Source organism: Medicago truncatula, chromosome 5 (genome assembly GCF_003473485.1).
Source record: "Medicago truncatula cultivar Jemalong A17 chromosome 5, MtrunA17r5.0-ANR, whole genome shotgun sequence".
Classification (NCBI taxonomy): Eukaryota; Viridiplantae; Streptophyta; class Magnoliopsida; order Fabales; family Fabaceae; genus Medicago; species Medicago truncatula.
This window is the reverse complement of record NC_053046.1, coordinates 11738235-11751244: the sequence shown is the minus strand read 5'-3', so window position 1 is coordinate 11751244 and position 13010 is coordinate 11738235. Positions and strand designations below refer to the sequence as shown.

Here is a 13010-nt window from a genome sequence, read left to right as displayed (position 1 = left end):
ACTGTAAAGCAAATGGCCATCAATTTATTGGAACAAGTTCTGTATCTATTAAATGAAGAAGACACCAGCTCAAGGAGAGCACCCATTGACAATTATAATTAAGGAGAACACAATATTTATATCAGAGTTTTGCTCTCAATAATAACATTACAAAAATATTTTGTTAAAACAATGTATAAAATGAGACGGATGGAGTATTATTTTTTATAATATCAATGTCTACAATCTATTTTTTGAAACATAAAAAATTTGGAACCCAGAATCCCATTAATGGATTTCATGATGTCACAAGGAACATAGTTTCACTAGCTTAACCAAGTCTATGCAACAAAGCCAACCTCTTACAAAACAAGATCCCAAAATAATAGATGATAGCAAGTGACACCAGCTTGATCTTTGGATATCTTGCCCGACAAGACACTCAGCAAGTCAAATAGGCACGACAAGTTCTCCCAAGGATGTCATTTTAAATTCTGCAAGATTCAACAGATTAACACAAACAATTATACAGAAAACTTAATTCCTTCATCATCTGTTGAAGTTCCTTTGAAGACCACAAGCTTCCCCTTCTGTTCTAATAATTTCAATGCACGATTCAAAATAGTTCTGTCTATCCCGTGAAGTTCTGCAGTATATCAAAAACGGGAGCCAATGTCAAAACAATTGCATGGTTCAGCATGCAGAAACTAACAATATATGTAAGCATAATTAAAAAAAAAACGCCCTGAAGTAATAGGGTAACTGATAAATTTACAAATGCAAGTATGTGAAGTAGGTCAAAGGCTATCTGACAATAAGCGACAACACTCAACGATGACGTGAAGTTAATTTAAGCCACTTCTTGTTTCACGCTGAGGGATGGGGTCCATAAGTCAGTTTACTTGGCACCATATGCTGTTCATAACATGTTATGAAATTACACAACCTAAGTTATGCTGCTACTTAGAAACACAATGGCTATTGAATTCAGTGCATCATGAATTTCTCCTATAAGCTACTTGGATACAATACATATACCCTGATGCAGAGACCAGAAGTCATGATGCAAGTCTATAGTTACAAGGAAACATGACAGTCACCAATAAAACATGTGCAATAATTTGGTATTGATTCCGCTTTATCTATATAACTGGGGACACACTTCATATTTTACAATATCTCACTTTAGTTATTGAATTGTCATATCAATTTAGATTGAAATAACACAGTAATTAGATCAAAAGTATTTTATCACGTTTACAATGACTAGTTTTAACTTGAAATATCGAATCACTCTATATTTAATTTTTCATACTTCAATATTAATAATTTTATACTAGCCGTTATGTAATTAATACAGTCGTGCCGTGTCTGGCAATTTTCAAAATCTGTTGCATCATATCCCTGGGCCTATGTCGCACTAGATTCTGTGCGTGTGTGTGCGCACAGCGTATAACTATGGTCTCAACTCCACTTAAAAAAATAAAATATTTAACCCCCACCTTATTTGATCTACTTCCCCTCTTTCGATTAGAAAAGGAGTAAATGATTACTATTTTAAAGTAATCGTGAAGAATCAGATCATACACCAACTTACTTGAGTAACTTTTGAAAGTTACACAATTTACACTTTTTTATTTCAATTCCATTTATATTTAAAATATAAAACAGTCATTCCTCCACCATAAGTAAAAATGTTCTCAAAATAAGCACACCATGGCCACAGCTAGTTGGTTAATGGCTAATTTTAATGGCATATCTTTTGCTGACATGAGATTGTCATGGTTGTAGTCCATTTTGTCTTAAGCTTATTCCCACCACCTATAATGGTTAATTTCATTGTTGTAGTGTATGGTTCTTAGATTACATACTACTAGTCTATAAATAGAAGTATATGAGATTTTCACCTTACATGGCTCCTCTGGTGAATAAATCGATTCAAAAAATATGTAACTGATAAAATAATAAACTATAAGGGTGAATAAGATCAATATTCTCGCCGACCTTTCAAATCCTGAATAGCTCAAAGGTTCTATACTTTTTTTCTACCCATTTCTTTCTGTTTTGAGAAGGTTTCAATTCATAGTACAGGACCCAAACTTGCTGTGGCAAAGGTCACATTATGTGAAAGATAATCGAGCTCTAACATTATGTTGAAGGACTGCTTGAAGGGAAAGTTTAAGCAATTAATAAATGTGCAATGATGATTTTAACTACTTTAAAATGAATGATTTTCAATCTTAAGAATGAAATCATTTAGGATATATATGGTAGAAAAGTTGTGTTAATTGTAAAGTTCAAGCCTAGCATTTTCACTGACCTGTGTGCTGGTATTCGCTTCTAACAATGAGATCTAGTTAGATATTTTAGCATTGAGCTTATATTTTACCCATTTGGAGGGTTATGCATTTACATAACACTATAACTAAACAAGAAAAGTGGCATGTCATTTTACCAACCCAAGTCTTTCACTAGCAGTAAAATTTGTTTACAGTTTTTAAATTTTAAATGTTTGTTTTGCGATAGAGTGTAGTTCATCTATTCCAAAAAAGTATCAACATCAAGTCATAAATATCATCATGCATCAAAAAATGATAAGACATCTATAACGAACAATATATATAATTGCCAAACTTGACCTATCTCAAAATATAGTACTAAATACAACCTACATGCATCATTCAGCACATTACCTGTTCCTTGAGATTCAGTCCCAAAGCGAATTTCCTCTATCGTCACAACACCATCTTCCAGTCCATTATCTTTTGCCTATCAATATTACAGTAAATTCAATTACAAGGCACTAAATAAATATTTTCATTAAGTGATTATCAAACTAGAAATTTAAACTTACAAACTGTAGTAAAATGTCGGCCCAATCTTGAATCCGATGCCAGAGAATAAGACATTTTCTATGTCCTTTATCCATCCATTCTGCTCGTCCTGTCAAACAGAAGAACAAACTTGAGACATTTTTCTCTAACCCAATTACAAGTATTGCAAATCCAAATTAAATACGAAGCATACCCTCGGAAACTAAAGCCGAAAGAAACGCTTCTCTAGCTTCATTAGTAAGAGATCCTGCACTATCAAAAATCTGAAAACCATCATTCGACAAAAAGGTGGAAATAAACAAAACACAAAAATAAACAAAGGCGTGTTCCGATAAACAACTTAATTAATTGCTTGTAGCATAAGAAAAAATAACGTCAAACTATTTTAATATATGCTAGAAGCTGTTTCCATAAGCTAGAGTTTATGAAAATAATCTGAAAACAGCTTATGGACATGTCATAAGTTGTTTCCATAAACTCTCCTCAATAGTCTCACAAGTGCTTATCCTGGTAGATAGGAGGCATGTTTGGATTTGCTTATTTGAGCTTATCCACTGGCATAAGTTTTGTGAGACTGTTTCACAGAACTTATGGAAACAACTTATGACATTGTTCATAAATTGTTTCATCTTATTTTCATAAGTTCTCCACGATAGCATATCAAAACAACTTATAAGCTTATACGAAAACAACATAACTTTAATTTATTTTTTTATATAGAAATAGCTTATACATAAGCACTTATCTTATGATGTAATATTCAAATAAGCTGTTTATTTAAACAGGGACAAACTCAAATAAGGCAATCCAAACAAGCCAAGTATTTATAAATAGGACATATCGACTCGACAAACTCCACGGAAATCATCAAGAAAGCAGGAAATTAAATCCAAACTTACTTTCAATTACAGTGTTTGTAAATAGAGGAAACTCTTCTTCAAGAGCAATCACAAAAAGCTTCTGTGTCTTACAATAATCTAAAATAAGTTCTTTCCATAATTGTATCTGCTTTTCTCTAGTATCCCTTACTGGCTGCAAACTGAAAGAAAAATCCAAATCAATCGCTTTCTCACTATCAACAAATCATAATCATAAGCATTATGCAAAAAAAAAAAAATGAAATTTTTTATTTAAAAATCAAATAGTTACTTGGTTGATTTGAATATGCACAAAAAAGGAATTAACCAACAAAGTTGATATTTAGTTTTGGTAAAATTGAAAAGTAAAAAATGAATCAGAAGGAAAAAAGAGGAATTACGTGAAGTAAGGTGGGTAATTGAAGAAATGAGGTAGTTTGAATTCCCCCAATTTCTGCATCTTTCAGTTGATAATGAAGAATGGAAAAGAGGGAAATGGAATTGTGTTGCGAACCCTAGAACGATGCTGCTGGAGGAAGAAGACGACGACCCTGTTTCGCACTTGTGTTGGTTAAGCTGTTGTGTTGTATTCAAAAAAAGGATTAATAGTAATAAATATTTTGATTAATTTGTCAAACAAAAAAGTAATAAATATTGGTGAATTGCTGTTCCCACATTACTCGTGTGGCACAACCTTATGTAATGTGAGAACATCAATTCTCTAAATATTGTAGTCCACAGTATACTTCTTTGAAGGATTAATAGTAGTAGTATACTTAAAAATAAGATTATATAGTAATTCACTTTGGTGTGATATGAAATTTTAAAACTCTTTTTATTTAATTTCTTTTATGAGATAAATTTAAAGTGAGAGGATGATGTCTCAGTTCAAGGTAGAGAAAATCTTACAAATAGAGAAATATTTACAGACGTATTGACATTTATCTTCCTCCAAAAATATCAAGAAGACTAAAATCCGGATCTTTGAATCTAAACTTGAATGTATAAACTTCTAATTTGTAGGTTTAATAATAGAATAATATGAACAGACACTTGTTTAAGAAAATTTTGTGGTGAAGTGTATGTATGAAACACTATTTCAATTGGTTTTCAAATTAAATTTGCACTTGTATAAATGTATAAATTAATATTGTACCATCATACAAACTTTTTTTACGGTCACAAAATTGACTCATTTCATTCCGTATAAAAAATTGGCAAAGTTATGACTTATGGGCGACATAGTTAGCTTGCGCCCGAATAAAACTTACACTAAAGTTTGGATATCGACCGAGACAAGCTATACAATGATTGAAAATAAGACCAAATTCAGTTTGGTAGTTGAATGGAAAACAAAATGCCGTCAACCACCGGTTTACAATCTAGTTAAATTGAAACCTTATCAAAGTCCAACTCTCCATTCTACTTGATCGCCTCAGCAAGCCCCCCCTCAACCTCTTAGGCTTAAGGGACACCATAAAACACAACTGTTTTTGCAATAACAAACTTACCATGATTTTTACGGATGCACATACCAATTCCAAATATGTTCTGGTTAGTAACCACTGCAGCGTCCACATTGCATTTCAACTTACCGGCATTTGGTTTGCTTCATCGGGGAACTTCCTCCTGCCTAGACTCACCGCGGTTCCCTGTCCTGGACTGGCAGACCTGTTGCCAATTATGCAGGAAATCTCGCGCCAGCATGAAAGACACAGCCGGCCTTTGCTCCACATCCTCCCCAATCTTCTCATTCATTCTTTTACACAAGCACCGAAGTATAGTAACAAAATCAAGCTTGTGTATGCTCAGAATGTCCAACAATTGAAAGATCAATTCTGTGCAACCTTATTGCTATGCCTTTATCTGGTCCCATAAATTTGCATATTCCCATAATCTCAGTCTCGTTCGTACGCATCCCCTAACAGTTCTCCATGTATTTTAAGATGATCATTGTCAATTAAACTCTCCATGAATTATTTTTTGACTGATATATTTTATATGAAGATTTTTATCAAGTGCAGAAGATTAATTCTTTTTAGATTAGCAATGAAAGACCGTTGTTTTTTATTTTCTTCAGTGAAAATATAAGGACATAACAAAAATAACAAATGTGTACAAGAAATGTGAATTGAGACAGGAAAATACCACCCTTAATTTCTAAAGGAACCTTAAGAACAAAATAATCATAAACATAATGAAATTCACCAGTAATCTTTACATGAACAACTTCCATTTTTAAAATGGTGGAAACGAAGACGATCTCTTACAGTAATTTCCCTTTCATAGATCATGGAAATATATTTAGTGTAAGTATGACAGTCACTACACATCCTAAGATTTCTTGTTATTCTTAAAGGAGAACCCTCAGATGTATGTATGAGTCCAAAAGCAATTGCTAACTTCTGACTATGAAATTTCAATCTCTCTTTCTTTTCTTCATCGTCTACATCGAGCAAAACTTGTGATGTATCTGGTATGTACCCTTCAAATTTCAACTGCCATTCCATTTGGTGAATCATCTCATAGATTATGTTCCATTGAGGTATAGACTTGTCTTGTGAAACAAACTTGTACACTTTCCTCTTTGCTTCAATTAAACTAAACCCGGGTGTTTGTACCAAGTTTCTTTCGGCTAATTTTGTTCTGATCTTGGCTACATCGTCCCACTTTTGTGCCTTTGCGTACATATTAGCAAGCACCAAATAATCGCCTGAGTTGTTTTGATTCAACATGAAAAGATTCTCGGCTGCAATCTTGCCAATTTCTAAGTTATGATGAACTTTACAAGCACTTAAAAGGCTCCTCCAAATTACATCATTAGGCTTGATTGACATGCTCTTTATGAGTTCATAGGCTTCCTTTAGCATCCCAAATCTTCCCAACAGATCCACCATGCAACCATAATGCTGAACCGTTGGTTCAATCTTATGCTCAAATTGCATGCTTTTGAAACATTGTAGACCCTCCTCGACAAGACCAGCATGACTGCAAGCACTAAATACGCCAACATAGACAACATCATCTGGTGCCAAACCTTCTTCAATCATTTCTGAGAAAACTTTAAGAGCTTCCTTACCACGTCCATGAATCGCAAGACCAGATATCATTACAGTGTAAGAATATCTATTCTTCTCCGACATATTTTTGAATACGCGTAAACCTTTCTCAAGACATCCACTCTTGACATACATATCAATTAACGAAGTCTTCACAACAACATTGAGTTCACTAATGTTCCTCAACAAGATCCCGTGTATACACTTTCCAAGATCAGGAGACCCTAAATGAGTGCAAGCAGAGAGCACATTAACAAGTGTGCTTTCTTCAACCCTACACCTTCCTTCACTACTCATTTTCCCAAGAAGCATTAGACATTCATTCCACATTTCCACACAAGCATGAGCACCAATAATAGCACTCCATGAAGCAACACTCTTTTCATCCATTCCATTAAACACATCACAAGCATTCTTTATCTCCCCACACTTACCATACATGTTGATCAAACTATTTTGCACAATGACATCACCTTCAAGACCCATCTTAAAAACATGACCATGAACTTGAATTCCTTCATCGACCACGCCTAATAAAGAACAAGCCTTTAAAACAAAAGGATAAGTGAATTTATCAGGCTCAACACCTCTTTCAATCATATCAACATAAAGCAACAAAGCTTCTTCTAGTTTCATGTCATTAACATTTCCTCTAATCATTGTGTTATAGTCAAAACTACTCGGTTCATCGATCTGAGTGAAGATTGAACAAGCATAATCCATGCTACCCCATTTTGTTAGAGCACAAGTTGCAACAAGATTGCTCATACAAAATGTATCAAAGAAAATACCACATTTCAAAACATGGGCATGAACTTGCTTAAATTCTTCCATACTATTGCATCTTTTGAGTAAACATAACCATCTTTTTTCATTGAAACTATTGCACAATTCAATGCTATAGGGTTGATTATTTGGTAGTGATGAAAAATGAGTTTGGCTAAGGACAATTGTCCCAGTCATCCTTTCAGTGATAGTATCATGTTATGTTGCTAAAACTAAAACTACACTTTGTAACCTATTTATTCACTTGGAATAATAAGATAAAAGTGATGTATAAATGTAACATTCTAATGTAATAAGAAAGAATGAACACAAAATATGATATGATAGAAACTAAAGAAGATAAAGTTTTTCACCAGATATGAATCATTTCATTTGAAAGTTGATGAGCTGGTTATTGTGAAGAAGTGTGAAAAGCATTCATTATTTGTGAAAAGAAAACGTGAATTTTGAGAAGTGTTTGTATATTAGAGAGAATTTGAATGTGATCCATGAAATTTCGAAGAAGATTTGAGACCACAATGTTACATTATGGGACAAAGGATATGAGGATAGGATAATGTTTGGTCCCACTAAAGTCTTCTTGCAAGTTAAAGACCTCTTATATATTGACATGTGTATGTTTGAATTTTAGATATACTACAATATATTTTTGAACTTTTTAAATAAATGAGCTTTTTGTCAAAAACTAAATAAATTAATGAACCGAACCACTTGGTATTTTACATATTTTTTCGGGTTTTAATATAGAGGGTTGCTATTTTTTATAAACTTTTTTCTAATCTTAGTCTTTGCTATAATATTTAATGTTTGCTTTTGGTGAATGTTGTTTTGTTTTAATCTATGCAAAATTTGTAAAAAATAAATAAATAAATCTATGCGTACTTTGTTTTTATTAGAGAAAAATACTTATGTAGATAGATACAACCTCAAATCAAAATCATTTAGGTATAATATACATGCATTAAAATATCGATCATTTAATTAATTTTAAAATATATATTATTTAATTCTTTTATCTTTCATATTTTTTCTAATTACGTGTGTTTAAATTACTTATATTTATACTTCTGATCAAGCAAATTTATTTCTATATTAAAATTAACGTAAAAAAAATCTCTATATTAAAATTAATCATGTAGTATGGAGAGTATTTAATTTTCATCCCTCAAATATGGATAACTAAAATAAATGTTGCAAAAAGAGCAACTTAAATAAATATTAGTAACATTTATTCATATTTTTAAAAAAAAATTAAAAAAATATGAATAAATGTTGCGAATATTTTTTTTTATGCCGAGGTCAACACCTACCAAATGGGTCTCTCCTTCTCGGTTTGGTAAAATATTTGAGAGACTATATTTGCAAGCTCTCTAAAATTGACACAAAATCCTTCTTCGACCCTACTTTTTATAGGTCCATATTATGGGTGCATTACATATGCCACCATTACCAATCAGCTCTGAAGCCTAGATACGAGATACGATACAGATACAATCTTGCAAAAATCAGTGTTCTCGTGAGCTCAGCTCAGTTGGTATGGACAATGTATAATATATGAAAAGTCTGGGGTTCAAACCACCACAAAAAAAAAAAAAAAAAAAAATCGTCATAGGCTCGTAGCACATCAACATAAGTATAAATAATATTCACGATTAAGAGAGTGATGATTAATCCAAAAAAGAACACATCAGTACTAAGAGTTAAGTTATTTTATTAACATTAATTGGGAACTATTGGGGCAGGTAGCGGTGCAGGATAATTATCAGATATTCTCTTGATACGTATCGGGAAGTATCAGATAATTATTTAAAAAAAATAAAAATCTTCGGATACTCTTCTGATACGTATCGGACAGATATTAATGTATGATATGTATTAGATACAGTACGTCATCCATTTTAAAGTATCGGGCATTCACAGCCAATAAAACATTTGCTTCTTTATCCATAAGATATGTTATTCCATGGCACATCCTCTCACCTCTGGACTCTCATTGCCTTCCGGTCAAAAGAATCCTACGTTATTTCAAAGGGACTATCACTTGGGGTCTGCATCTCAAACATATCTTATCCCTTGGAGAATTTATAATAGAGACACCCAACTATTATGCCCAACAAAGATATATGACTTGCATTGTCGTTGCTAGGTTAGGGTTCTGTCTCATCTCATGTTATTACTCTCTTGTAAGTGATAATTGCAGCGAGAACAAGGTCATGAATTTGAGAACTCCAACTTTTATTCCAATATCTTGCAAATATATCACTTTTTTCTTTTGGTCATTGATATTTTTATTCCAGTTTGATGTGGTCCGACACATACATAACTCACATTTCATTTGTTATATAGAATTTTTGTAATCTGATTGGTTAAGGTAATGATCATTGATTGAGTAAATTAGTAATGATCTCATTTTCTAGCTCATTATTGAACACAAATATTCTGTTACAAGGTAATGGAAAAAATGAATGAACATAATTGCGCACCCTTCCATGGTTCATGTAAATCATTGCTTTCACTTAAAGTGGGAACACATTTGCATTTACCTGGGAAAAAAGTTATTTTGACTCAATTCATAAAAACATAATTAAAAAATATACACGACTAACAATCATAACAATTTTATTTTTTTAAAAATAGAGTTATATTGCTCTAAAAAACTACATAATCTTTCTTTAAAGACGGTCGTGAATCTTTCTTTGGATGCTGCCTTGATTCTTTTATAATTGTTTCATAGAACCCAAACAAAAACTACATAATCTAACTGTTATTTTTATTCAGTAGAATCAGTACAAACTAGTTTTCAAAGTTGAAAAATACGTAAAAAGTATTTACGGTAGATATATATTAAGTTTTATTATTTTACCTAAAAAATGTTTTATTACTACAATTTGATCTTAAGAATAATTTTATGTACAAAATTATTTTATTCTATCAAGTAAGATCGACTATATTGATCAAACAATATTATAATGTTCTATTATATCTAATATTTTTATCACATTAAAAATATTCCTTTTTTTACAAAACAAAACATAATTAAAAATATATTTCCCTCAAAAAAATAAAAAATATATATTGTTTTGTCAGATTATCCCACTATTATTATAAGAGTATTTTACCACAAATGTCAAAAGATATTTTTTGAAGAAGACAAATGTCAAAAGATTAATATTTGTTAATAATGAGTTTGGATCTCATTATTCAAAGCAAACACAAAGAATAAAATTATTTAAGCATAGATATAACTTGATAATTTTAGCAATGGAAGAGTCAAAGACAATTTCAATAATATTAACATGGTTTTTTTATTTAGATTTTATAATAGGATTTGTCTAACATGTACAATATTGCACATGTTAAAATAACTAAAAGTAGTAAAAAAAAATATTGAAAAACATCAATTATTTATTAAAAGGTTTATATAATTATTATAAAATACACAAGTTTTAAGATTGACTTTCCTTAAAAAAAGTTTTAAGATTGATTTACCATTTTAAATTTTTTAACCGATACAAATTAGAAAAACCCTCATAACATAAGCTAATTGATGAGATTATTCAAACATTATTTTTCAAAAAGGTCCTTTTTGATAATATAATCATTTTTGCTTTTATTTTTTAAAAAGATCAGAAAACAAGCTAGTAATAATACTCCTAACTTTAATTTTTCAAATGTATCTAAAGGTTCTTTAAGTTTTTCGTTTTTCCCAACGTGATCCTTTAAGTTTCAAAAGTCCCAAACAAGTCCTTTAAGTTTCAAAAGTCTCAAACAAGTCCTTTTAATTTTTGAATCGTTTCAAACAAATCCTTTTAAAGGATGATGGTGGTGATTCAAATGTTAGCAACAAAGAGCATTATCCACCATTTGTGATGCCTAAAAAGATGACTAATTTTAAGTGGGTGTTAGGAGGCAGATTTGGTATCAAAGATGAGTTCAAGGAAGCAATTACCAACTATGCTATCTGCAATATGACTTGTTTGAAACGATTCAAAAACTAAAAGAACTTTTGAAACTTAAAGGACCACTTTAAAAAAATGAAAAACTTAAGAAACCTTTAGATGCATTTGACCTTATTTTTTTAGATGAAATTTTTGACAGACTAGATTATTACGTGGTGACTTTAGCTTTTAAATTGTCAACGAGTTAGAAGTTTTGAAGTTTGAAACTCAAATGAAAGTAATAAATGAGGTGGAAAAGTATATCTCACACTCCATTCTAAAGCGTGTGTCTCACTGATGATCTCTGCTTCAAGAATCTAACTTTCCTTTTTATTACTTTTTTTTACTACTTTTTATAAAACAAAGGTAATTTTACTTTTTCTTTCGTACTGCTATTTTCTTAAAAAAGTTATTCAATGGTTTACACTACATGCATGCATGATAGATCAGTAAAAATGTTACTGTATAACCTCTCAAAAAGAAATTATACTGAAAAAAATTATTTACACTACATGAATGATGCATCTAACATAATTTTGAATATTCAATGGTTTTTTCTAACTAAGGAGTCTTTAGATTAGAGTTTTTACTGTTCCTTTTTCTTTGTGGGTGAAATGCTTCGAGAGACAATTCACCTAAATAAGATTAATGACTTTATGATTGTGAGACATTTAGTGAAGCATCAACCTGAAATAAATCTTAATTGATTTCCCTTGTTTGCTAATTTTTGTTTTTTTTTTTACAAGAGTTGTAAGTATCTAATAATGTGATTTTTATCACATTAAATAACATCATCATCATCCCTTAATGAAAATGATTGAACTAAATTGGTTGACAAAATAATTTAGTCGTGAAATTTATGAATAAGCAAAATCATCATCCAATTAGATGACGATAGACATTTTAGTCCATACATCAATTTTTTTATTTTCCTTTTAAGATTACTCCCTCTTGTCCTTATTATAAGAAAATTTTCAAAAAATAAATTGGTCCTATTTATAAACAAATGTCGCAATTTTTTAGGTGTAGTTATTTCTTAAAAGACTTCTATCCCTCATTTAATGTTTCTCTTTTTAATCTTAGTGAGTGTATTTAATATTTCATAATATTTTATGAGGATGTATTTGTAAAAATATTCAAAAAGTTAAATCAATTAATAATTGCATTAATTTTGATATTTTTTGGTTTTATTTCTTATAATAAGGACCGGACTTATAATAAGGACCAGAGGAGAGGAAGTACATCAAATTATTTTTTTGAGTATAATTTGTGAATAGACAAAAATATCCGCCAACTAGAAGACGTCAAGCATTTTAGTCTTTAGGCAAATTTTTGTTTTTTTATCTCACTTTTGCACTACTAGCCTAAATCCTTTAATATATTTTGCTTGTTAAAAAAAAGTTAAATATGTTTTTGACCCCTATAAATATGTCAATTTTTCGTTTTAATTCTTCTAAAATTTTCCTTCAACTTTTAGTCCCTATAAAATTTTCAATCATTACTTCTGATCCCTATTTTAAATTTAATTTTTGTATTTTTTTTTAATGAAATTGTGCA

At 30.8% G+C, this 13010-nt stretch overlaps 2 protein-coding genes across 2 annotated transcripts; both read right to left on the bottom strand.

Annotated features, from left to right (window-relative positions):
• Positions 1-98: 98 nt before the first annotated feature.
• LOC11413655 (vacuolar protein sorting-associated protein 25) lies at positions 99-4283 on the bottom strand. Its single transcript, XM_003612658.4, has 6 exons — positions 4072-4283; positions 3713-3852; positions 3007-3060; positions 2834-2922; positions 2673-2748; positions 99-625 (listed from the first exon to the last, which is right to left on the bottom strand). The coding sequence occupies exons 1-6, from the start codon at positions 4128-4130 to the stop codon at positions 504-506; spliced, it is 540 nt and encodes a 179-aa protein (XP_003612706.1). The 5' UTR covers positions 4131-4283; the 3' UTR covers positions 99-503.
• Positions 4284-5801: 1518 nt separating this feature from the next.
• LOC11412176 (pentatricopeptide repeat-containing protein At1g31920) lies at positions 5802-8025 on the bottom strand. The gene has a single exon (XM_024783995.2). The coding sequence runs from the start codon at positions 7690-7692 to the stop codon at positions 5875-5877; it is 1818 nt and encodes a 605-aa protein (XP_024639763.1). The 5' UTR covers positions 7693-8025; the 3' UTR covers positions 5802-5874.
• Positions 8026-13010: the final 4985 nt, after the last annotated feature.

Excerpts from the sequence above, each read along its gene's own strand:
- LOC11413655 (XM_003612658.4), bottom strand. The coding sequence starts at position 4,130 with ATGCAGAAATTGGGGGAATTCAAACTACCTCATTTCTTCAATTACCCA. Across the intron at positions 3,061-3,712 it reads TACAAACACTGTAATTGAAA|GATCTCTTACTAATGAAGCT; the intron begins GTAAGTTTGGAT and ends TTGATAGTGCAG. Across the intron at positions 2,749-2,833 it reads CCGACATTTTACTACAGTTT|GCAAAAGATAATGGACTGGA; the intron begins GTAAGTTTAAAT and ends TAATATTGATAG.
- LOC11412176 (XM_024783995.2), bottom strand. The coding sequence starts at position 7,692 with ATGACTGGGACAATTGTCCTTAGCCAAACTCATTTTTCATCACTACCA.